At 50.0% G+C, this 23,707-nt stretch overlaps 11 protein-coding genes across 11 annotated transcripts; 5 read left to right on the plus strand and 6 right to left on the minus strand.

Annotated features, from left to right (window-relative positions):
• The first annotated feature begins 51 nt into the window (after positions 1–51).
• BKA55DRAFT_84419 (uncharacterized protein) lies at positions 52–2,128 on the plus strand. The gene is made up of 3 exons (XM_046201653.1): positions 52–321; positions 370–1,545; positions 1,590–2,128. Exons 1-3 carry the CDS (start codon positions 153–155, stop codon positions 2,009–2,011), a joined length of 1,767 nt encoding a protein of 588 aa, XP_046047622.1. The 5' UTR covers positions 52–152; the 3' UTR covers positions 2,012–2,128.
• A 116-nt stretch (positions 2,129–2,244) lies between these two features.
• Positions 2,245–3,370, minus strand: BKA55DRAFT_516661 (uncharacterized protein; the record flags this gene model as incomplete). The annotated part of the gene is made up of 4 exons (XM_046188108.1): positions 2,245–2,899; positions 2,951–3,156; positions 3,208–3,242; positions 3,301–3,370. 4 exons carry the CDS (start codon positions 3,368–3,370, stop codon positions 2,245–2,247), a joined length of 966 nt encoding a protein of 321 aa, XP_046047623.1.
• A 257-nt stretch (positions 3,371–3,627) lies between these two features.
• Positions 3,628–5,005, minus strand: BKA55DRAFT_618554 (uncharacterized protein; the record flags this gene model as incomplete). The annotated part of the gene is made up of 3 exons (XM_046196735.1): positions 3,628–4,321; positions 4,430–4,792; positions 4,841–5,005. The coding sequence occupies 3 exons, from the start codon at positions 5,003–5,005 to the stop codon at positions 3,788–3,790; spliced, it is 1,062 nt and encodes a 353-aa protein (XP_046047624.1). The 3' UTR covers positions 3,628–3,787.
• A 1,378-nt stretch (positions 5,006–6,383) lies between these two features.
• BKA55DRAFT_541307 (uncharacterized protein) lies at positions 6,384–7,388 on the plus strand (the record flags this gene model as incomplete). Its single annotated transcript, XM_046190366.1, has 1 exon — positions 6,384–7,388. One exon carries the CDS (start codon positions 6,384–6,386, stop codon positions 7,386–7,388), a length of 1,005 nt encoding a protein of 334 aa, XP_046047625.1.
• Positions 7,389–7,804: 416 nt separating this feature from the next.
• Positions 7,805–10,012, minus strand: BKA55DRAFT_516264 (fungal-specific transcription factor domain-containing protein; the record flags this gene model as incomplete). Its single annotated transcript, XM_046188073.1, has 5 exons — positions 7,805–8,258; positions 8,304–8,911; positions 8,955–9,711; positions 9,763–9,916; positions 9,964–10,012. The coding sequence occupies 5 exons, from the start codon at positions 10,010–10,012 to the stop codon at positions 7,805–7,807; spliced, it is 2,022 nt and encodes a 673-aa protein (XP_046047626.1).
• Positions 10,013–10,345: 333 nt separating this feature from the next.
• Positions 10,346–11,794, minus strand: BKA55DRAFT_541309 (uncharacterized protein; the record flags this gene model as incomplete). Its single annotated transcript, XM_046190367.1, has 3 exons — positions 10,346–11,250; positions 11,296–11,555; positions 11,601–11,794. The coding sequence occupies 3 exons, from the start codon at positions 11,792–11,794 to the stop codon at positions 10,346–10,348; spliced, it is 1,359 nt and encodes a 452-aa protein (XP_046047627.1).
• Positions 11,795–13,755: 1,961 nt separating this feature from the next.
• BKA55DRAFT_573861 (uncharacterized protein) lies at positions 13,756–15,978 on the plus strand. Its single transcript, XM_046193239.1, has 2 exons — positions 13,756–13,973; positions 14,024–15,978. The coding sequence occupies exons 1-2, from the start codon at positions 13,913–13,915 to the stop codon at positions 15,967–15,969; spliced, it is 2,007 nt and encodes a 668-aa protein (XP_046047628.1). The 5' UTR covers positions 13,756–13,912; the 3' UTR covers positions 15,970–15,978.
• Positions 15,979–16,187: 209 nt separating this feature from the next.
• On the minus strand, positions 16,188–18,474 carry BKA55DRAFT_541311 (uncharacterized protein; the record flags this gene model as incomplete). Its single annotated transcript, XM_046190368.1, has 2 exons — positions 16,188–18,167; positions 18,328–18,474. The coding sequence occupies 2 exons, from the start codon at positions 18,472–18,474 to the stop codon at positions 16,188–16,190; spliced, it is 2,127 nt and encodes a 708-aa protein (XP_046047629.1).
• A 1,452-nt stretch (positions 18,475–19,926) lies between these two features.
• On the plus strand, positions 19,927–21,601 carry BKA55DRAFT_541312 (uncharacterized protein; the record flags this gene model as incomplete). Its single annotated transcript, XM_046190369.1, has 2 exons — positions 19,927–20,146; positions 20,199–21,601. The coding sequence occupies 2 exons, from the start codon at positions 19,927–19,929 to the stop codon at positions 21,599–21,601; spliced, it is 1,623 nt and encodes a 540-aa protein (XP_046047630.1).
• A 45-nt stretch (positions 21,602–21,646) lies between these two features.
• BKA55DRAFT_84581 (uncharacterized protein) lies at positions 21,647–22,001 on the minus strand. The gene has a single exon (XM_046201655.1). The coding sequence runs from the start codon at positions 21,915–21,917 to the stop codon at positions 21,693–21,695; it is 225 nt and encodes a 74-aa protein (XP_046047631.1). The 5' UTR covers positions 21,918–22,001; the 3' UTR covers positions 21,647–21,692.
• Positions 21,806–23,534, plus strand: BKA55DRAFT_84574 (chaperonin 10-like protein). Its single transcript, XM_046201654.1, has 4 exons — positions 21,806–22,168; positions 22,214–22,657; positions 22,704–23,182; positions 23,237–23,534. The coding sequence occupies exons 1-4, from the start codon at positions 22,009–22,011 to the stop codon at positions 23,513–23,515; spliced, it is 1,362 nt and encodes a 453-aa protein (XP_046047632.1). The 5' UTR covers positions 21,806–22,008; the 3' UTR covers positions 23,516–23,534.
• The last annotated feature ends 173 nt before the right edge of the window (positions 23,535–23,707 follow it).

Consider the following 23,707-nt stretch of genomic DNA (forward strand, 5'->3'; position numbering starts at 1 on the left):
TGCTATGCTACACGGGCTGAGAACCCAGTGGTACGAGCAAAAGAACCACCCAAGGGGTTTTTGTTGTCTCCGCATAAAGGAAGCAGAGCTGGCCCCCAGACCCAGAATCCTCGTCTCACATTGAAATTCCCCCCATCATTCTTCTCTCAAAGATGCCTCACGCCGAGAGCGAAAACACTGAATCTACTGAGCCCAAGAAGCTCATCCTGTGCTTTGACGGCACGGGAAACACGTTCAGTGGTTCCAATGCTGATACCAATGTTGTAAAGATCCTTCGAAAGTTGGATCGTAACAATAAGAACCAGTTTCACTACTACCAGAGTAAGATGCCAGACATTGAGTTGAGGTGCTGTTGCTAACTGTACATAGCTGGAATTGGTACATATGATATCAATGAAACGTCTGTAAACAAGGGTATCCTTGGTGAATTTGGTAGCAACATCTCAAAGACAATTGATCAAGGCTTCGGTACCACCTTTGACGCTCATGTCATTGCTGGCTATCGCTTTCTCATGCGTTACTATGAAACTGTAAGTCTCATCTCCCGGACCCCAACTTCCCCAATTGACATTGTCAAGAACGCAAAGATCTACGTCTTTGGCTTCAGTCGAGGTGCCTACACAGCCAAATTCCTCGCCAGAATGGTCAACAAGGTCGGTCTTCTCTGCAAAGGCAACGAAGAAATGGTCCCCTTCGCCTACCGTCTTTATCAACGCTACCTCCAAGGCGAGATAAAAGATAGCGAGCATGCTCAGTGTACTTCCAAGCACGACAGCTCAGAGACTGACACTCCAGCAACTTGCGACACGACACAGCTTCTGGGCACAAAGCCTGAAGATGTCAGTCAGGAGACTCAGGATGCTTCCAACGAAATTGAAGCATTCAGTCAAACCTTCTGTCGCAAGGAGACGAACAATAAAGGCGAAGAGGAGAACATCAAGGTATTCTTCCTCGGAATCTGGGACTGTGTTGCCTCCGTCGCTGTTCTCGAGCGCAAAGCAAAGATGCCTGTACCTGTGACAGGCACAGCGACACATGTTCGTCACGCGGTAGCCATTGACGAGCGTCGCGTCAAGTTCAAGCCAGCTCTGTTGGCGCAGGACATCAGAGCCGCAGTGCATAGCCATGATGATGAGGAAGACATCAAGGAAGTCTGGTTCCCTGGCAATCACGGCGATGTCGGCGGCGGATGGCCCGCCCAACCTGATGAGGAGGAAGATGAAGCTGAGAAGCCGTCTTTCTGGGGCCGTATCAAGAACGCGTGGCTGACGAGAAAAGCTGGTGGGGCGAGTCAGAACCTGAACAAGGATAGGTTGCAGATGAGCGACATTCCACTCGAGTGGATGATTCGTGAGGTGAAGAAGTGTGGCGAGATGGATAAGTCGCTGCAGGCTGGAGTGCATTGGTGCCATAGTCTCAAGCCATTCGAGAAGAGTATGGAAGATCCTGCGAAGCGAAGAGAAGCGACGCATGGATTCATGCACGATTGTCTCGCCTTCGGGTACGGAACAGCCTTCTTCAAGGTCCTCATGTGGAAGTTCATGGGTAAGTCTTCCCAGACCGTCTCAATCCCAACTAACGCATCCCAGAATGGCTCCCTTTCTTAACGCGCTGGGAACTCGACGACACGACAGAAGCCAACGTCAAGCTCCTCGGCTGGAAACCCGTGACATTCCCTCCCAACAAAGGTTCGTACCGTGACATTCCCCGCGGCGCAGTACTCCACCAATCTCTTCTCGACCGACTGCAGGAGTTCTCAAGCTACACGCCTGGAAACAACCACGGCGACAAGTCGAGTGCTTGTTTCAAGGGTCGTAACAAGGCTTTGGTGTATAACGAGAAGGAGATCGAGGGTTTGTCCGAGGATGCGAAGGCACAGAAGTTGAGTGAAGCGCATTTCAAGATCCATTCTGAGGGGGATAAGTTGATCTGGGAGGATGATAAGAGGCATCAGACGTATGACTTCAATCCTCATTTCAAGGGCGCACTGCACCCTACAATTGTTCAGTAGTGGAGGTTCGTATACGGGATGGGGATGTTGACAATGTGGTTGCTCGGATGTACGGTATCGAGGCTGGTCTGGTTGGAGGATATAACAAGAGCAGGGAAGAGTTTGCTATTTTTAGGCTAATATTGTACCAATCTATGGGGGATTCCTACCTGAAATCATCTCGAATCATTCCAAGAGAAGTGCTATGCCAGCCGCGTCCTTACGCCGAAGCTCATCTTCGTGCGTTCTCTTTGTCACTCCATAGTAGAAGTTATCGGGTCAAGGACATTTCTCGCCGCCTTCGTGATGGTTAAGCAGAGTGGTAGTTCATTCGAAGACGAACAAGCAGACTGATATGTTGGCGGGCAGTCGGGCGCTGTAGGCAGGGTATGCCATCTCGTCTGTCGCTCTTCCAACCGCTCAATGAAAGCGACGAATGACTTATTCCGGTGGTTCTCAATGCCAAATATCTCCGATTTAACAACATTGTACATGAGACTCTTCCACTGTTCGGGCGACACTTCAATCGGCACCATCACTGTATCGTCCGCGGTATGCGATTGACCCAAAGGATTGAGTGCGACCTTCAACTTTTCTCCCTTGCCAGTCGCTTCAATTGCCTTTGAATCAATCGTCTTGATGAACCTGACGTAGGATTCAGCAATACAGACGCATAGAATGCCCAAGATGCCCGCATTTTGTAGCACGGACGAGAACCGCATGGGACACTTTGAGCATTCTAGAACATCTGTTGCGCGCTCGAATGTATTTCGCAAAATCGCGAGATCGTCGGGGACGATGAGTTCGGTACGGACTCCGAGACGATTGAGGAGAAGATAGAGGATCGATAGGCATGCGCATGAAGCGTTGATGTCTGTTTGGGTGAGGATGTCGCTGTGAGGTTGCGCACTGCGGAGGGTTAGAAAGCGGGAAGGATGGCTCGTTCGACGGACTTCTTACGGCGCGAAGCTCTCAAAGTCCGCGAGATAAGGCGGTATATCTGTATTGGGTTCGTGATGGCTTGGGCGCTCCTCTGTAACGGTCGTTATCCGGGCGGTATTCGTTTGCGCTGGTGATGGCCGACGGTCATCCCGACGAGCAGGACTGGACGCTGCACGCGCTATCACGCAAGGCCGCTGATGGTTCTTGGGTCTGCCAGCGCGTTTCTGTAGAGAATAAATACACCCTCGATTAGAAGCGGTGCATTTTGAACACACCGGGTATTCTCCTGAGCATCGGACCTTTCGCGATCCTACGGTTTGGGTACGAATAAGCCAGCTGAAACCGGCACTCAACGTCTTGTCACTTACTACATGGCTCGCAGGAAGCTCTGGCCCGACCGGGCGTAGAAGTCTTGGTGGATATCGCTGGCGATAGCATTTTGTAAGGAATTATCGCTTGTCGTGATAGACTTGGGAGCGTAGACTGTCGATGTAGGGAATGATGCAATTCACGAATGCTCCGAGATTAAATGTTCCGGGCGAAGCCCACTTTCGGACCATTCACCCCGGAGATCAAGCTCGGATGGTTTACACGGATGATTACTGGCTATATTCTCACGATCATCATTTGCTGTTCATGAAATGGTGTAAAAAAGAATTCTTGGTTGTAAATAACTATTTTAAACAAATACACTGGTCTAATGATCTATGTAAACAAAACGCGTGCGTGAGCCTCGGCTCCCAAAGCAAGGCTCACAAGAATAAGAATCGCAACACCAAAACAAAACATGTCAAAACACAATTCCGCTATCCAACGCATATGCAAGAAGTTACAAGAGAAGGGCATGGGGGCAGTCTATCGGTGCCTCTTCTTGTTCTTGCCCTTACCCACCTGTCGGGCTCCTCCGGTGGCAGTGGACTTTCTTTTCTTTGAGACACCACCGGTGGACTTCTTTAGGATATGACCAATGGACTTCTTTGTCGTCCGCTTCGGGATGGCCTTCCAGTTGAAGAGTGCCGGATCATATGAAGGATAGTAATTCATGTCCCAGATACCCCCTTCATCATAGTTGAGCAGAGGGAGGAAAGGTCCATACATGCCTGGACGAGGACGAAGGTTGTTATAGACCTCATCGTTGCGCCGTGCAACCAAGTTACTCAGTTTGAGTGGTGGCTCAGGCCTGAGCGCATACATGTTTGCCTCTTCGATCATATCCTGGAAACACTTCAGGTCCCAAGCTGCCATACTTGCAAAAGCCCAGCGCGGTCGCATCCCGCCCTCGGGGCCAAAAATATGTGGAATCGTCCAGGCGTGGCTCAAATCGCACAGCTGGCCCTCGTGATACTGCTGAGACTTGAGGTCCCGTACAACGATACCGCATCTATGGAGCTGGCGAAGGTTGCGAAGCATGCGCGGTAGATGATTCATCTGTCTCTGTTCCGCTTCTCGTGTCATATCGCCCATATGATCTCGGTGGTCAGGGATCCAGTCCTTGACGATAGCCATGATGGGCAGGTCGACTTCATCGTCCTCCATTTCGATCATATCTCGTGTGAACCAGTCTTCTTGGGGGTGACTGTCTCCCATCGCGGCTCGTAGGTACTCGTCGAACTGAGGTAAATAGAGGCGTAGGTAGCCATGCACTTTGACAGCGAGATGCTCACGACCCAGCTCCTTGAGTCGACCGTAGGCGCGACACTCGTTGTTGAAGGAAGTCGCATGAAGACGTAGACTGTCGACCACTTGCTGGGGTATCTTTTCACTGGCGGTCAATCGCTCTTTCTCTTCTCTTCCGACGAAATAACCTTCGTCAATGGGGTCCATTTCGAAGTTCGGCTCGTGCACATAAACAGGGAAGAACTGGGCGCGCGTTAGCATTGGCATAGTGATTCTGTTGGCTGTACCTACAAACTTGATGACATATAATTTGCCATCAATCTCGGCCTTGAGGACAACTGAGTGACAGCCAGAGCCGAGAAGTTCCAGGAACTTGAAGTCGTGCTTTGAGAGATCATCGGTGAAACACTCTAGCTTTGGGCCTTCACAATCCGGTAGCGGTTTGAGCGTAGGCATTGTCAAAGACACTGTGGGGGGGTGTTGAAACGAACACCAATGATGAATAAAGGACAAGTTTTGAAGAGCATTGATGTTGGTTTGTTTGGGGGTAAGGATATTTTGCTGCCTGTTGTAGTTGTCTTGGTTTCAGGTAATGGAGGTTTGAAGGGCTTCTTCGGGGGTGTTGGGTTTATTAACTTGGAGCCAACAACACCAATACACAGGGCGCCGGGCGTGTTCAGACACAATAAGTTGCTATGTTTCTTTCAGTCATCTGCTTCTTGTTTGAGCATAATCATGGAAAGCAAAGGAATACAAAAATAGCATCCTAAAAAGCGGGACAGCAAACAACTGAATGCGCAAAGCGCGGCGCAACGGGGAAGCCGACCGTGATTTTCTTTGTCGGTGCCAAGGGGGTATTTGGCGGTCTTTCTAATGTCAATAAGGTAGTGTATCATTAGCTGTCAGCAAGGGCCATCAGTAACTCACAGCTCTGCCAGTGAGAAACGGAGTTCTTTGTTACACCACATAACATGCCGCAGCCTCGTTGGGCAGTGAGCCCGCGGTAACACTCCCCTCTCATCAAAATACAGCGCATCTTCGCTTGCCACAGGAGCTCGTCCCTTAGTTTTCAGATCGCAAATTGATGAGCTTGGCGCAAGCAATCAAACCGCGCCGCCATAACAGCAAGCTTTGGTCTCATACCAAACGGCCGCTGGCTTGCCGTTGTGGCGCTTTGGAGTTATTTACAGTAGCTTCTAATGAAATCTGTAACTGATCGCTAGTTTATTAACGTCCTTCTTGGCATCTCCCTTCTTCCCGGTAGTTTATCGCGGAGTTTTTGGGTCGTAGACTGATGAGTCTGGCATGAATATTTCCACGCGCTATAACAGCAAGCATTTGGCTATGTTAAACGAACTTTGGCTTAAATATCGGCCACCTAGATCTATTTCTTATAAATTGTGATGACATGTAGGCCTGGTTGCCGTTTGGTAATGCCCTGTCCTGACTCCCGTTCCGCAATGTCCTGTTTGCTCCGGGAAACGCGTCTCATGGGCCAAGTGTGCTAGTTAATTTATTCTGAATTTATATGACAAGTGATATTTCACAGTTCCTGGTGTCTCTCTATTGATATAGGACGTGCATGGCAGAGAGCAAGACCTGTCACATTTCGTTAGCGCTTTCATAGAGAACATAGTGAAGGGTTCTTCAGGGGCGGTGAACTGTTCATGAGTACGAAAAGATCATTTGAACACTGGTTATAAACCCGGCCTGTTCCCCAGTGAGCAGGACTGTTTCTTTCTGCTTTTACACCCCAATCCGTTTTCCTGGGCGTTGTACCTCGCTGTTAATCTTCACCACTGTATCTGTGTATACTGTTCCAACCCCAGGGAACATGAACATCCCGACTTTGCGAGGCACTCCCGTGCACACCACTGTGATCCAGGTCGAGCAGATTATATCGATCCGAGACACTCTCTCCATATCGAATGCCAACCTTCTCGCCAACCGCACCGCTTCGACGTCTGTTAACAGAGACACAACCCAGCAGGCTATCACGACCGCATCGGCCTCTCGATGGGCAGACTTCAGTCTCGAGGTCCTTACCGAGGTGTACAAGAATATCCTCGATCAGATGGTGATGCCGCCTCGAGGCGTCAGGAGTGGCACATTCGACATCCGGAGGGTTCAGGATGCAACAACCATGTTCATTGAACACCTGAGTCCACCGCTTGAAGAGCCCATCAGTCGAGGCGCAGCCTTCTTGGGAGGTCAATCTAATCGCCAATTCCCGGCTGTCGTGGTCAAAGTGAGCAACGACATCAAATTGAACAAGGGCGTCGAGACTTACAATCCTCCCCTGTCCTTCGTGACGGGAGATGGAGCTCGGACCCTAGTTGTCGGTTTTTTCCTCCATGCTAGAGCATGGAACTCAAACAAGTTGTTGCACACCGAGACTGCGATGGCGAAACGTCCCCTTTTACGTATCGCCAAATACTGTCTCCTCGCCCATACACGTTATGGGTTCATCATGACAATGGACGAAATTGTGGTCGTGCGAATCAAAGGCACAGTGTTTGATACCAAAGCGCCTTGCCATGTGGAATGGCAGGCCGTTCCGTGGGTCGCACAGGGTCCCTATGAGCTGACTGTTTGCCTGTCGATGTGGTCCCTGGTCATGCTCAGCCTTGACGACCTGCGCCTATCAACCTCCCCTTCGCACTACATGCCTCCTCCACACCATATTCCCCATCCCCGATCTCTGAACATCTGGTGGCATTACCAGATCCCTGGAGGATTTTTCTACCGCCATCCTTCATCTGGGCAACGCGAGGCGGACCTTCCAGAAGGAGCCACGTTTGAGGAGGGGCCTACTGAGACCTCCTCTTCGACGTCTTGAGCGTCTCCTCGGCATCACAACACGCAAGACTGCCGCATGTCGACAACTCGGCCAGTCCCCCAATGTCAACAACGGGTACAGGTCTTGTCGCCCCTACCTAGACGCGACCATAAAGTGGAAACGGATAGGGCTTTTTTCCCCTTGTTCTTTTGTCGTGCCGTCTGTCTTTTCTTTCTCTCATTGCTTCTGGTGGATAATTGTCGTGGTGCAGCACGGTCGCTACCTTGGATCTCATACTGTTTTGTCTTGTTTTTTTGTTTTGGTTTTTGTACCATCGTATTGGATACCATAATTTAGCAGTCTCTTTCTCTCTCACAATTCACTTGACGATCGTGACTGTTCGCTTCGAACTGCTGGAGCCTGTGATTCCCCTTCTCTACTTTCTTGCGCCAATGCAAATTAGCGTTTGTCGCATCTCATATCATAAACTCCATGTCCAACACGCTGCCGTCCATGAAGTTCATCCCGTCTCCAAACCCCTGCTCAATCTCCCCTCCCGATCCGACAAACGGTCCGTCCAGCCCAACAAACGGTCCATCAAGCCCCTCAAACATGTCTCCCGCCGGTAGAAAATCTACTTCCTGCACAGCCACATCATCCACATTCAGCGCCTCAAAGACATCCTTCCCCAAACCTTTGAGCTCCTCTCGATACGCCGCCACAGCCGTTTGCGCTCCCTGGCTAAGTTCACCAACGACACTTCGGAAAGCCCTGAACGCCTCGTCGTCAATTATCTTCAGAAGCTTGTCTAAGAGATCGAGCGCTTTTACTGAGAGGTGTTGATCAATGTGGATTGAGTGGTGGCCGGGATTGAGGATCATGTTGGCGAGGAGGACAATCAGCGCTGAGAAATGAGAGCAGCTGCATTGCCTGCGCTTATTAGTAATCTCCCGAAACTTTCTGAAACTGACTTACCAAATTAGACACTCTGTTGGTGTAGCTTCCTGGAATAACTTCATGCACCCTCTGCTCACGTCCACGCAATGATTCCATCCATCGGGTAAAGGCGGTGCTTGATCTTGACACTTCCCAGCGCCGCCAAACCCCCTATTCTCCAAGTTTCCAACAGAGGTTATCGTAGCTCTGCTAAAAGAGCTGATCCTTTTTACCCATTCTGCATTATGGCTGTAAATACCATGGATCATCACTTCTGTCAGCAAAAACGCATGGTGCATCTTTGTCATCTGCACAAGCTGGCTTGGCCCCACTGTCGCAGCGACATGTTCGATATGGAAGACGGTTGGAATGCGCTCGTACCACTGATCTAGCATGGATTGAAGTCGGGATACTCGTCGCTGTCGCTCTTGGGCTGTCGCTTTGCTTGAGCGGTTGGAGTACAAAAGATCGTACACTTTGCCCTGTATGTAAGCAAGTTCCACGCGCCTTCGATGGTAATTGAAGTGGACTTGGCCGTTTTGCGTCCATATTAAACCAACACTGTCAGGTGGCGCAAGTGCAGGGAGGCTAATGTCGATATCTTCATCAAACTGGCATGAAGGTGTTTGTGCGCGAAGACAAATGTCCTAGAAACGTGAGCTTTTGCATTTACGCACTCGAACAACTTACCTTGTCAAGAGTGTACGCAATCCAAAACACGCGCGATCTCTGCTCAGCTTTCGCAGCCGGAAACTGCATCGCCGCTTCTTGTGAGTGCAGCTTTAGTCTATGCGCCAACCTAACCGCTGTTCCAATAAGAACACTCGCGGGTTTCGGGTCGCGACTATTCTGGAACAGCATGACAATACCTAGTAAGATCTGAACGCCGAGCAAATCCTCATCACGCGTGACAAGTTCCGACACAACAGTCTGTGCATTCCTCAAACATTGGTCTGCTTTTTCAATGTGCACTGATTGGCTGTCTCGGAGTGAAAGCTGCGGTGTGCGATATCCGATGGCCATGACGGTTTGAATAGCAGCCCACGACGCTCTGTCGCGAGTTTCGGGTTGTTTATACCATGTTGTGAGAAGTTTCATGAACTCTGACTGCTGGAAGAGAGGAATGACGCCGTTGAAGGTTGTGAAGTAGTGGTCTACTATAGGTAGAATTTCATCGAGAGGGGGTAATTCCCACGAGTTTGGTTGAGGACCCTGGTAAACTGCTGGATTAACTGGATCGAATTTCCAAGCAAATCCTCGTTTGGCCATCTCTTCAAAAGTTGCGGAGTTGTTGATAACTGATTCCGCTGAATCACCTGGGCTGGAATGGTCATCTTGTGGCCATTGCGGTCTAGCAGTTTGAGCATCTTTGGCGGCGTTCAGAACGATTTGAAGCTGTTCCTCAATACGAGCTAACCTTGCTTCAAGGCCTTCTTGGCGATTGTTCCTGACAACAGTTACTAATTTGAACAGCAAAGTTCAGAGAAGGGGACCGTACTCTTCTTGTTGTTTAGCCCCTGCTCTAACTCTCGCAGAATTAGGCTTCCGTCTAATGATGCTAGTTCGGCAACTTGTATTATAAAGAATGCAATTTGAACAATCCGGCTTTAGCATGTCGCATTTGATCTTTTTTGTAAAGCACAAATCGCAAGCTGAGATATTTGTCAGCTGGGTCCGTATCTTAACTAGAGTTGCTGACCTTTGCGACGATTAGACGGTGTAGGATCCGTCTCGTCGGGAGTCGACATGGCTGAAGTCATTCAGCAAATTTCGTAGTAAATATAGGCTTATAGATTCCGGTGATCAATAGTGACGGGCTTATCTCAGTTGACGATGTAATGTTGAGAGTTTTTGTTGCAGACGCGCAATGAGATGAAGTGAGGTTGAAGGGCTGACAAATCCTCCGTACTCAGGGTCCCACATGGCCTCCTCAAGCTGTCGACCGTCAGCACTAAATTTAGAACCGTTGAAATGCCATGACATGACATGAGTTTGTTTCAAGAAAACGCAATCAATGACTCAAAATAAATACCCTCTACTCTGATAAACATGTCTAATCGCAATCAACAACCCATAATCCATCAAGCCTTGACCTTGCCATAAGGAACTTGAGGTCCCGAATACTGAATGGCACGAACAAACTCATTCTTGTCCCCGTCCTGTACGAGCTTCTCATACCACGCACCCATATCCTGGCCAAAAATCTGGATCACTTCAGTGTCGCTCGCGTCAAGCGGTTCAAAGCCCTTTGCAATCTGCGCAAATTGAGCCCCAGCGACACCCATGCCCATCCCGAGATCAGTCTCAACCATCTCCGCTGGCTGAATCGCCCCTTTGACGCGTCCCTCAATAACATCACTAGCAAAACGCGGTTCTCCCGCCGCAGGACGTCCAATACTAACACCATCAACAACATCAAGCGCGTCTACCATGGCGCCCACCGTTCTCAAACCACCAGCGATAAAGATTCTCATTTTATGCGCTGGATCTAGAGCTTTGGTGATGGTCTCCGCCCACTCAAGAAAGAAACCCTCGCGCTTCTTCGTCGACTCTTTCTCCCACGACAACGCCATGCGCTCATAGGTGCCGCCGCTGAGTTCAACAAAGTCAAATCCCAGTGCCTCGAGTCTTTCACAAAGCTCCCTTGCTTCATCGGGTGTGACGCCGCCGTCTTGGAACTCTACGCTGTTGAGCTTTGCGCTGACGATGAAGGTCGACGAGACGCGGGCTTTGATGGCGTTTGCGATCTCGGAAATGAGACGGAGTCTGTTTTCGACGGTCTGAGTGCCGTATTCGTCAGTGCGCTTGTTGGTAGTCCGAGAGAGGAATTGAGAGAGCAGGTATCCGTGAGCTGCGTGCAGTTCAATGCCGTCGAACCCGGCTTTTTCGAGATACTCGGCGGCGTGGGCGAAACCTTCAATGATCTGGGCGATTTCCTCCTTTGTTGCGGCGTGTGGCTTGCCAAAGGTCATTCCCATCTTGGGGTCTGTGATTGTCAGTACATGTTGCCGAAGCGCAGTGAGCTACTCACCGAGTTGAACGTCAGAGGCTGAGATGGCGACTGGGTTGGACTTGTAGGGAACTTGTCGCCCGGGATGGTTAACTTGAGCGAGGAACAGGGAACCGTCCTTCTTGGCTGCTGCGGCCAATTGCTTGAACTTTTCGAAGCGCTCGCCTTCAAAGGGAGCATCGACGGGGATGCCGGGAGACCCAGCGGCGCCGACGGAGTTGAGATCAATATCTATATTGCCAGTGACAACGATGCCAAAGCTATTCCTGCCTTCACCCCATCTAAAGCTGTCAGTCTGGTTTATCTACTGGCGCTGGTGAACTCACCGTCTGTACAGCTCAATCAGCTCGTCGGTCGGGATTCCTCTCTTGGAGATGATCTCAGGATCCCAACTAGCAAGCGACTCGGCCATTGGCGATTTGAGTAACCTGTTCTTTGCGACTCGGCCGGAGGGATGCAAATGGAGTTCTTGGGCCAAGGGCTCAGGGCTGACGTCTTTGGAGGTGTAGCGGACAGGCATTTTGACGACTGTTGTGATTGAAGTGGTAATTGTAATTGAAGTTGCGTATTTAATGAACTCTTCGACAACGTCTTCCAGTCGCCATTTATATACAGCGACATCCTGAGAGTAATCATCTCAATGCAGCATCATTACAAAGCTGAGCACGCAACACGCATGCTGCGGATAGACTCTGCTCCATTTTGTGCATGACCGATCCGAGAAGCAGAGTCCGAGCCAAGATAAATGTTCCACGGCCTTTCAGTGGCAGGGCATCGCCCAAAGATAACCAAACTCATGTCCATGGCGTTCCGAAACAGCGCGACTCTGGGTGATGAGAGTACAAGTAACCCAAATTTGCAAAGTCCACGGCATTCCACGGAGTTGGACAAGCTGGTAAGACCAACCATTATTCAGCATTCAACGCGCGCCAAATTACAAATACAATAAGACTAGCTATCAATAATTAAAATAACATATTCTTGCAATTAATTATTTACTGGCATTATACTCGACTTTTCAAAAATGGCAATTCGCGGTTTACAAACACGGCCCTACCGACGCGTCGTGCGTGAACCCAGTGTACAGAAGAAGTTGAAGTTGGGGAAAAAATACACAAAAAAATTGGTAGCTTCTCTTTGATTGAGCGTGTCATCCTTAGTGCAGGGGCCATGCTAATCTTCTCTGTATCGTTTCCTGTGAGGACATATTAGCATGAGTTCGAACTGTAAGACCTTGGAGGATATCTCCAAAGTTATCCGGTTGCACCTACAATAGACCAATGTGTCCCGAAGGACGAAAGGGGATTTGAGATTACAGATTATATACCCTTGGTTTGCCACTAGTGGTATCATCGGGGTCCCTGGTCAAGGTGACACTGTCAGACTCTGATGCCTTCAACATCCATCCTTTGTATCAATCAAAAGGCTCTGAACATAGTTCTCTGGTCTTTTTGATCCATTGGAGAGTGCTTTTGTTGCTTGTCAGCGTTGGAGAAAGACCCCATGGAGGCAGACTCAACCCAGCATGTCTGACGATCGCAAAGTGGGAGTGTCTCTCACTCAGATCGCTCAGACAATCAAGTCATTCTGCACAACCTACACAGCAATAAGTTGTTGCTTGATTCAATTTGCAATTTTTGCAAGTGTGAGTTCTCCCGATCTCAAAGAATGACTGGTGTATTGAGTTTGTGTGCCCTACTGCTGGAGGGTGGTGGGGCTCATGCGGCCTTAAAAATGTCATCCACCTAAACCGATTGAAGACTGCTCTACGATGGTTGTATTCTTCTTTATTGATGACTTTTCATTGTTCTTAAAGTATTCAGATCATTGAAATGCTATAATACTTCTGGATGGCAGCTTGGACAGGTGTCACCTCTTCTAGCGAACAAAGACCCGACCGTTGGGGCTCTCACTTCTCCAGCCAAAAGACTATTTCACGTAAAAGACGAGGAATGAACGGCAACCAAGTTGAAGAGCCCATCATGATGCCATCTATCTTCATTCCTTTCATTTTTGTCTTGCCTATCTCAATCAATTGACAAGAGTCGCGGGGGCCGATAAAGATGTCATTTCTCTAGGTTGGCACAGGGTAACCACTCAACGTGTTCAAGCGGTCACGTCGATCAGACTTAAGACTACTAAATCTGTCTGCGAATAATCCCACATATAAAATGACCAAAACGAATACAACTGCTTGAATGAAGCAACACCGAATGCTTCTTTTTGAGATTGACATCGCGTTCTATCATAGATATGTACTCATTCTTCGAACTGAACCACGTCGCTGCAATCTCCAGTATCTCTCACAAGTGCCAGCAACACCGAATCTTCCCAAACATGGAACAGCAAATCGACATCAAAACATACCAAGTAATAATAAAAAAACACCATCAATGCCACTCTTTGTTCTATTCAACTTGCATTACAAATCACTTCCCCCGTCTGGACGCCGACACAATAAGACGGGCTAATCCTCCCGACACGCCCCCACAAAACCTCACCGTTTCGTCCGCTCTTCGTCCGTAATTCATCCGTATACATCATCAACACCCTCTGACACTCCTCACCCAACAAACTCCTTCATATTCACACTCTCTAACATCTCATTTCTCTTCGGCCGAATGCTCGTCTCGTAAAAATGACCGAATCACCCGCCAAGCGCCGCAAAGTTCGAAAAGGAACACGAAGCTGCTGGGAATGTAAATCTCCCCTCCACTGTCATACACACATAAGGTGCTTACAAGCCCAGGCCGTCGCCGTAAAATAAAATGCCAATTCTCAAAAGAAGACGATCCAATCTGTATAGGCTGCACACAGCGCGAAACAAGCTGTATATCACAAGAATATGTCCCCACGCCGTCCTCCGCTCCTCAAGACAAGCGTCTTGCCCAGCGCCTCGGCCGGCTGGAGGAGCTGATGGAGAAGTTAGTCGACAAGCCACTCCCTTCACCTGAATCCGAAGACCCTGCGCTGGAGAGGTTCACGCAGCATACAGCCGATGTGTTCGAATCTTCGGTCGTGGATAATGCGCAGCAGATACTTGATCAGCCTGATGTTTCGATCGTGACACACAAGTTCCCTTCGCGCTCTGCGAAAGCGACGCATGTTTCTGCGCAGCTGCACGCGCTTTTCCCGTCGCAGCAGATTTTGTATGCTATTTCGCAGCAAAGTCCCGGTGCGCGTTTTGTTCTTGCAATGTTTTATTCGCAGCAGGATCAGATTGACGGTAAACCTGAGCCTTTATCATCGCTGGCGCAAATACCACCCGTTACAAGCCATCCCGCCATTCTCGCCAAACGTCTCTTACAACTCGCTGTCTGTCTACAGCAAATGCCCCCATTCTTCGATGGGAGTACCCTCGGTTTGAGTAAATCGCCCCGCGAAACTATGGAAGAATGGATTGCTGTCACAGGACGTCTGGTCACGTCAGACGATGACTTTGTCGGGTGTTTGGAAGGTCTCGAGTGTCTCATCTTACAGAGCTTTTACCAAAGCGACGCAGGACATTTGCGAAAAGCGTGGTTAACAGGTCGTCGGGCTCTGAACATGGCGCAGCTTATGGGCATTGATCGCAAGAGCGCAAAGTCAATCAAATCCGTGGATCCATCATTCAGCAACAAACATCGCCCTTCACCACCGGTCATTTGGTTCCGCATCAACTGCAACGATCGCTACGTTTCTCTCATTCTCGGGTTGCCAATTGGTTCGCGCGATAACAGTTTCGCAGAAGACAATGCTCTCGTGTCGGATGCACCGAGCGACAAGCTTGGCAAAGTGTACGCTATGATGGCGGGCAAGATAGCAGATAGGAATGAGCTCAAGGGCAGCGAGGCATATGTCCTCACGCAATCCATCGATATGGAGCTTGAGAAAGCTTACAAGATGATGGATGATGGTCTGTGGTGGAAATTACCCGACATGGCCATATGCTGCGGTACAGCCGACGCATCAGGCGATGGAATGAGCGTGATAAAGCTCCAAATCCGTCACTTCTCGCTTCTCATTCTTCTTCATCTTCCCTATCTCCTTCGCGATCGCGGCCAACGACGATACGAGTATAACCGAGCAACATGTATGCAAGCAAGTCGCGACGTCCTCGCCCGTTTCCTCGAATACCGCAATTGCTTTACAACGTCCGTATCAGGCCGTCACGTCGATTACTCCGCCCTTGTAGCAGCCATGACACTCCTGCTAGGCTATCTCGGCTGGCGCTGGCCGGGCTACGAGACAGAAAAAGAGCACGACAGAGATCTCGCCGAGAAGACGCAAGAAAGGATGCAAGAAATGGGAGCGCTGAATAACGACCGCCTCTGCATTGAAGCCGCGGAAACAATTCGGCAGCTTTTGCCCATCGTGCAGAGACAATCAGGCACGAGCGGAGAAAACGTCCATCTGAACGTTCCGTTCCTGGGTACGGTGAACATCAACCCCGGTCCGACACCGCCAGCCTCCACAGCGAGCATGATAGCGTCCAACAGCACCACGCCCAGTGGCAACGTCGACATGTCACAGTTCCCGCTGTCCTTCAACTCGCCAAACTTTGGCTCCGAAAACTGCGAATTACCCACAACATGCGCCTTCACGCCTGATGTGTTGGACTCCAACTGGCCCTGCTTCACAGCCGACCCAGAGGATTGGGCACTACAAGGTGTAGACACTACGTACTGGACTATGCTGAACGGCAGTATAGCGTGAGGATAAAGATATGTATGATTATGATATTTATACCCAAGATGAACCAATAAAACACCAAACGAATGCACACCAACGTGTAAAACAAAGGGACTAGGCTTGTCTAGCCAGGGGTATCTCCATCTGGTAACCTCCCTCAACAAACGCCACAAATGAGATCAACTCCAGTATCCAGTTAGTGAATTAGGTGCAATGTACGTGTTTGAGCGCATAGGTAGTATTCAGTCCTGTAAGCCTTCTACCAAGGCCTCACGGTCAACATCAATAGTAGTGACCTGAGCTGGCGCGCCCTTTCGTTTCTGAGCAGCCCAATACTGATGAAAGCCAGGAATAGAACCGGGCTGGTTGATACCCGGCGTCCGGTTAAGATTCCTGTCCTTTTCCTTCTCCGCAGGTTTTGGAGGGGCATTTTCACTATTGCTTGAAGCCCAAGGTCTCCAGCCAACCCATTTTCCTATTCCTCCTGCGGGGCTACCTTGGGGGGTATCAGAAGGAGCAGGTGATGCAGATCTGTTTGACCCAGGCCGGTTAAGTGGGTTGGACACAGTTCTACTTGCGGGAAGACCAGCGAAACTGTCTCGGAGGGCAGCGGTGCTTCGTTTCGCTGCACCTCGGTATAGTGTGGGCTGCGCTGTGACGCCCGTAACGACAGCCTCAGCGCCACCGAGTGGTCGAAGGGTGAGCTGGCTAGGTCGAGCCTTGAGTGTGTGAATGTCAAGACCGCCTGTGAGAGACATGATGGATTCATGAGAAATAGCTCGATGAATCCTTGGACGCGGCATATAGTCGTCTCTGTTGTCTTCGGAGCTCTCAACAATTGAGCTCTCGTCAATTGACGGAGTGTTGCCGAGATCGGGTGTCTCAATTCGAGACATGACTTCCTCACCCTCATTTTCGTCCTCCTCATGTATCACATCATCGTTGAATTGACGTGAATTTTGAGGCGGTGTACCTGGATCAAGCTGGAGGGAAGGTGCTTGAAGGCTGAAAGCCGAAATGTCGGACGGGCCTTTACGGTGCGTCCGCCAGGTGGGCGACATAGGATCGAAGCTTGTAGCTGGTGACATTGGATAATCGCTGTCACCAAAATTCGAGTCGAACATCGAGTTTCGTTGATTCGATCGTGGAGAACTTGGAACCGACGACGCGATTTCGGAGGGTTGCTCTGAAAGCATGGACCATCTCTGTTTGGGCATCGAGATAACAGAGTTGGGTTCCTTGGTGTTGATTGAAGCGAGGGCAGGCAGGGCAGGTCCCAAACTCCAGCGAGCAGAAGATCTCGGCGTGGATGTGCCAGAACTTGTCGAAGCTGAAAATATACTAGAGTTCAAGCTTGCGCGCTTTCGCCTCATCTTGTGTTTATCGGCCTTGGCTGTAACGTGATAGTGGTGGTGGATGTGAAGCTCTTGCGAAATTCGAGGAGTCATCGGCGGCTCATAAGCCTCGAGTTCGTCTTTGAGAGTCGTACTGCTATCGGCGATAGGTTGGTGGGTGACAAGTTGTTCTCGTAGAGATTGAATCTCATCGTTCGAATTGAGAAGCATCTCCCGTAGCTCAGCCATGCCCAGTTGTAGATTGGCATTGTCCTGAAGAAGGTCCCGAACAAAATGATTGACAACGGGATTCCCTGGCTTCGGTTCTTGGAGTGTCTTGGATGCAGCTGCACCTTTTAGACGGCCGGCGGCTGTATTGAGCTGTTTCTCAACTTCGCGTTGACGCTCCATTCGCCCAATAACCTCGGCATGTCTTTGACGCTCCTCTCGAGCTTCCTCTTCCATCCTCTCCAATTGATCCTGCATATCCATGATACCACGTTGCGCCTCCTTGCAACGCTGTGCATGTGTTCGAGCATCTTCTTTCGTCGACCTCAGTTCGTGATAGAGATCGTCCTGTTCGAGTTCCAAGAGGGAAATATGCCTCTCCGCATCTTCGGCTCGCAAGGCAGCAGACTCGAGTCTTCGGACGGCTTGTTGAGACGAAAGTAGACTTGCTTCGAGTGCTTTGATCTTTGTATCGGATTCGGAGACGGTGTTATTGAGCAGTTCAAGCTGGTCGAGGAGATTTCTGTTTTCCTCGATTTTCAGGGCATTCTCAGCCTCTAATTCCTGCTTGGCCATTTCCAGACGCTCTATCCTGGAGGAAAGATCAAGACGATCTCTCTCCGCGTCGGCCATATATGCTTCATGTCTAGCGAGTAGAGCCTACAAGGGAGACAGACAAGTCAGCAGTCTGATGGGGCATTGACGTGTCTAGCGGGGACTGGCATGCGGGACACGCGGGTGTTTAGGCGGTGGAAGAAGTGACAGCGGCCATATAAAAACAGAGGAATGCCCCAAAATTGAAGATTGGTACCTGACTAACCTGACCAAGTTGTGCCGCGGTATGGACATCTTTTTCGACTGTCTCTAGAATGGAGCAATTTTTCTTGAGGAGAGCGCAGTCGATTCGTCCACAGCAGCAAGTCATCTCAGAGATATGCGGCTCCGGCCCAAAATCCGGCCTCTCCATGATGGGCGGAGCGAAATCGGAGATGGAGAGGCCTTTTGAAGCTTTGATTATTGTACGGATAATAGGATGAAGGATTCGCGAAGGGTAACGAAGGCGGCGGAAGATAAGGGATCGGTCGACAACATGATAATACTGTAGATCGGAGGAGATAAGGAATGAATCGAAGGGTGAGGGATTAGAACATGGTTCGTCGGCAGCCGATATTAGACTCGTGACAAGGCCAGAGTCCAGACGAGGCAAGAAGACGATGACCGTCTCGTCGGATTCGAGTCGTTTTGATGGGAACGGCTGGTGTTTACTGTTGGGCCAAACAAAGAGGGTCTTTGTTGTGTATAATTGGCTGAGGTTGTAATTGGTATGTGGGCTCCCGCGCGAGTCTAAGTTGGGTAGGTGTGGAGTTCTGTTCCTGACTTAGTGGGATCGCCGACAGTTGAAGTTTTAGAGTAAACAAAGAATAGTGATGCAGATAAATATGGACAGTGAGTTGATTTGTTTATATTAGTAGGCGTGTTTGCATTGAGTGAATAAACAAGGCAGATGAGGCCTCAAAAGAGACCAACCTCAGCCACTTGCACAAGCCATGTGATGCAGAGACGGTCCAGGGTCACAGGTCACAGCAATAGGCTGCGAACAGTTCGTACAGGGGATCTCTTTAGGCATTCATCAGGGGCGTAGACTCTGGACTAGGTTAGCGTGTTGAAGTGCAGGGAAGACGTGTTGAACGCTCGCGATTCCCTCATTTCCTTTTCGCGTGTGATTGGATGTGGTTGTCACACCTTGCTGAATCCGCCATGACGCAGGTTTAGCGCTCTGAGATAAGCAGATAAGACACGTGATGAGTCAAGTGACATGGTCCAGGGTAGTCTATGAATTGATATAAACTCTAAATGTCCTCTAACTCATCATGACCCTATCATTTTTCGCATTCATACTTTTACACCGCCTGCGTACGTTCAATGCCTCGTAAGCCGGCAGTTAATAGTGGCATCATGCTCTATGCGGGGCATTGCTTACAGATACAAATACAAATCGGAAACGGTTGTATTGTGGTGCAGTCTTAACAAAAGAACGGCTTACAACGTCGGCATGTCGTCATACACAACCTCACCCGTAAAGCTTCAACCAGTCAAATCGCTCCTATTGTCATCCCCCACATCATCGTGGACATGGATGATACGGAGCTTCCAGTGGTGATGCTTGCGTTTTTAGGGAGGAACCTTTGCACTGCTGTGCAGCTGCCGTTCAATTGATGGCGCCATGTCCACGTTTCTTCGTTCCCCCAATTTCGGTCTCCCACTGCTACCTGCCATATCATCCCACAGCTCTCTCTCTCTTCTTTAATAAGACGTCTTGATGCGTCCGTATCCCAGATTACTTCAAAGCTTTCGCTCAGCTCGGATACAAACACCTCGATTATTTCCTCTAGCAAGGCCTTTCTCCACATACGGACCAATGGCGCAAGAATACAAGCTCAAGGGCGTTTCATCGCTCGACCTCTCTCCAGGTTCCAAGCAGGAGGTTGAAGTTGAGGGTATCGAGAATGGCAAGGTTCTACTCGTCAACACTGGAGGAAAGACTCAAGCTCTAGGTTCCAAGTGCACTCATTATGGTGCACCTCTCGCGAAAGGTGTCTTGACTAGCGATGGTCGCATCACATGCCCATGGCACGGAGGTATGTCCAAATGCAGTCCTCACCCATTCATACTTGTACTAATTAATCGTAGCTTGCTTCAATGCAAAGACCGGCGATATTGAAGATGCACCCGCCCTCGATCATCTCCCCGTCTTCCAAGTCGCCGAACGAGACGGCGCCGTGTACCTCACCGGAGAGGAGAGCGCCATCAAGTCATCCAAGCGACAGCCCAACGTCAAGTGCGCCGAATTCGGAAGTGTCCAGGAAGACCATGTCGTTGTCGTTGGTGGTGGTTCAGGAACACTGGGCGTCGTCGAGAGCCTCCGTGAGAATGGCTACAGGGGTGGTATCACCGTCATCTCCAACGAGGGCTACTACCCCATCGATCGAACAAAGCTGAGCAAGGCTCTCATGACCGACCTCAGCAAGCTGCAATGGCGAAACAAGGATTTCTACGAAGGTGGTTCCATCAAGTTTGTCCAGGGCGAGGTCAACAATGTTGACTTTTCGGGTCGTTTCGTTACCACCAGCGAAGGCGAGAAGATTGACTACACCAAGCTGGTCCTTGCTACTGGCGGAACTCCCAGACGACTGCCGCTCCAAGGGTTCAAGAACCTGGACAACATCTTCACTCTCCGAAGTGTTCACGATACAAAAAAGATTGTCGACCAGATCGGTGAGAAGGGCAAGAAGATTGTTGTTGTCGGATCTTCATTCATCGGAATTGAATTGGCGGTCGCCACAGCCGGCGATAACGATGTGACCGTCATTGGTATGGAGAATGTTCCTCTTGAGCGCGTCCTCGGCGAGAAGGTTGGTTCAGGCCTCCAGAAGGCGCTTGAAGGTAAAGACGTCAAGTTTTACATGGGCGCAAGTGTCGACAAGGCCGAGCCCTCTGCATCTGACGCGTCCAAGGTTGGCTCCGTATCTCTCAAGGATGGTACCAAGCTGGAGGCGGACCTCGTCGTTCTTGGTGTCGGTGTCGCCCCTGCTACCCAGTTTCTCAAGAACAACAGCGGCATCAAACTGGAGGACGATGGTTCTATCAAGACAAACGACGATTACTCTGTTCAAGGTCTGAAGGATGTTTATGCGATCGGTGACATTGCTACGTTCCCCTACCACGGCCCAGGAGGCGAAGGCAAGCACGTACGAATTGAGCATTGGAACGTTGCGCAAAAGGCGGGTCGCATCGCTGCGAACCACATTGTCAACCCAGGCGGCAAGACTGAGCACTTTATTCCCATCTTCTGGTCAGCTCTGGGAGCTCAACTACGATACTGCGGCAACACAATGGCCTCTGGCTGGGACGATCTTGTCCTTGAGGGTAGTCCGGCCGAGAATAAGTTTGTGGCCTACTACTGCAAGGGCGAAACGGTCGTCGCCATGGCCAGCATGGGAAGAGATCCGGCAATGGCGCAGAGTGCAGAATTAATGCGGGTGAACAAGATGCCCACCAAGACGGAGCTCCAGGAGGGGATCAGTGTAGTGTAAACTTGGCGCGACAGGAGCCATGCGACCGGCCGAAACTATGATGAGGCTATGAGCTTAGATCGAGATGACAGGTACAAAATAGGAAATTGTTTCATCGGCAATGAAGCTTAGTCGAGCAGATAATTCCGAACGTCCACTTACATCTCACGGTGGAAGATAATCCCGGGTTCGAGAAGTCAATGACGTACCGAACAGGGATCGTCATGATGGTATCAACTCCACTACAACACCCAGTCATGGTGACGGTACCACCGCGACACCCAGTCATGGTGACGATACTACGTATGACGGGTAGATGCTTATTATATGAAGTCATGAGAGATACATAAATGTTAATAAATACCGCCTTTTGCCGTGCCTTCAAGGTTGATTGAGTCAACAGTACATTGCATCAGAACTTTATTAAAATGGCTACTCAAGCAGCTTACCAGGCCGAAAAGGTCATCGGACACGGCGACAATGCCGTCACAGCGCAAGATGTCACTTCATACCGTGAACCAGGCGCTGGAGAGTCCGGTGAGACCATGAAGGCTCTCGCATGGATTAGCAAGAACAAAGTCCAAATGGGTATGTCTCACATTCACTTACATACTCACCACTAACACAAAACAGTTGACGCCCCCAAGCCCAAGATCATTGAGGACCGCGATGTAATCCTCAAAGTCACAGGCAGCACCGTCTGCGGCTCAGACCTGCATCTCCTGCACGGCACAGTCGTCCAGCTCAGCGAGGGCGACATTCTCGGTCATGAGTTCTGCGGCGTCGTTGACCAGGTCGGTTCAGCCGTCAAGGGCATTGACGTTGGAAAGCGCTACGTCGCATCGTTCCAGATCGCGTGCGGTGATTGTTTCTTCTGCAAGCAGAAGCTTTCGTCGCAGTGTGAGAAGACTAACTCGAATACCACCCAGAGGGCCATGTATGGTGGTCGCACGGCGGGTATGTTTGGGTATTCGCATTTTACGGGTGGGTTTGCGGGGGGTCAGGCGGAGTATGTGCGTGTTCCGCTTGGGGATGTGAATCTTTTGGAGATTCCTGATGATGTTCCTGATGAGAAGGGTGAGTATTTGTCTCTGTTTGTCGGTGAGTATACTGACTGTGTTAGCTCTCTACCTGTCTGATGTACTGGCTACATCCTACAACGCCGTCAAGGACACAGCCGTTTATCCCAACGACTCGGTCGCCATTTTCGGCGCTGGTCCAATTGGTCAAATGGCCGGTATCTTTGCCATCAAAGAAGGCGCAAGCCAAATCATCTTTGTCGATACCGAGCCACGACTGTCGTTTATTCGAGACCGCTGGCCCGCTGAGCACAAGGACAAGCTTGAGCTGGTGGACTACAAGCACTTGTCGCACGGGGTAACTAACAAGCCTACCGTGGTCAGTCGTCTCAAGGAACTCACAGGTAACCGTGGTCCTGATTGTGCGATTGAGTGTGCGGCTGGTGAGTATGCCAAGGGCTGGATGCACTGGCTCGAGATGGCTGTTGGGATTGAGACGGATACGAGTGAGATTATAAATGAGATGATTGAGGGTGTACGAAACTTTGGACGATGTGGTATTACTGGTGTTTACGTCGGCTACGTATGTCCCTCCCCATCCCCATACTCACCAAAGTAGACTGACATGACTCTCTAGACCAACCACTTCAACATCGGCTCCCTCATGGAGCGCGGTATTCGTCTCATCGGTAATGGTCAAGCGCCCGTTCACAAATATTGGCATGAGCTTCTGGAGATGATCCAGAAGGGTGAGCTTGATCCCGGTCAGATGCTTTCGCACCGTGTTAGACTCGAGGATCTGGATAAGGTGTATTACAAGTTTGACAAGAGGGAGGATGGGATGCAGAAGATCTTTGTTCAGACCAAGTTTTCGTTCCCTCAGGATCCTAGTACGCCTAGTCTTACGACTTATTAACGAGATGGACAGAGGAGGGTGATGAGTTATGAATTGAGTAAATTGCTTTTGACTAACTATGCTCGTGGTGTTTTGTTGCGTGGTGAGACACGTCCAGCGCACGGACTCAATTGCAGTGATAAGATTGTCGAGGCTTCAAGTAACTATGGATGGTTGGTCCACTTCTGTTATTGTAAGCACTTGCAACCGTCC

Source organism: Fusarium redolens (genome assembly GCF_020744475.1).
Source record: "Fusarium redolens strain MPI-CAGE-AT-0023 chromosome Unknown BKA55scaffold_11, whole genome shotgun sequence".
In the NCBI taxonomy this organism is placed as follows: domain Eukaryota; kingdom Fungi; phylum Ascomycota; class Sordariomycetes; order Hypocreales; family Nectriaceae; genus Fusarium; species Fusarium redolens.

What these genes read in the sequence shown, in the direction of transcription:
- BKA55DRAFT_84419 (XM_046201653.1), top strand. Translation starts at nt 153, where the DNA reads ATGCCTCACGCCGAGAGCGAAAACACTGAATCTACTGAGCCCAAGAAG. An exon ending in CCAGTTTCACTACTACCAGA is followed by an intron (nt 322 to 369) that starts GTAAGATGCCAG and finishes AACTGTACATAG; the next exon opens with CTGGAATTGGTACATATGAT. An exon ending in CCTCATGTGGAAGTTCATGG is followed by an intron (nt 1,546 to 1,589) that starts GTAAGTCTTCCC and finishes AACGCATCCCAG; the next exon opens with AATGGCTCCCTTTCTTAACG.
- BKA55DRAFT_573861 (XM_046193239.1), top strand. Translation starts at nt 13,913, where the DNA reads ATGACCGAATCACCCGCCAAGCGCCGCAAAGTTCGAAAAGGAACACGA. An exon ending in AACACGAAGCTGCTGGGAAT is followed by an intron (nt 13,974 to 14,023) that starts GTAAATCTCCCC and finishes TTACAAGCCCAG; the next exon opens with GCCGTCGCCGTAAAATAAAA.
- BKA55DRAFT_84581 (XM_046201655.1), bottom strand. Translation starts at nt 21,917, where the DNA reads ATGACTTCATATAATAAGCATCTACCCGTCATACGTAGTATCGTCACC.
- BKA55DRAFT_84574 (XM_046201654.1), top strand. Translation starts at nt 22,009, where the DNA reads ATGGCTACTCAAGCAGCTTACCAGGCCGAAAAGGTCATCGGACACGGC. An exon ending in CAAGAACAAAGTCCAAATGG is followed by an intron (nt 22,169 to 22,213) that starts GTATGTCTCACA and finishes AACACAAAACAG; the next exon opens with TTGACGCCCCCAAGCCCAAG. An exon ending in CTGGTGTTTACGTCGGCTAC is followed by an intron (nt 23,183 to 23,236) that starts GTATGTCCCTCC and finishes ATGACTCTCTAG; the next exon opens with ACCAACCACTTCAACATCGG.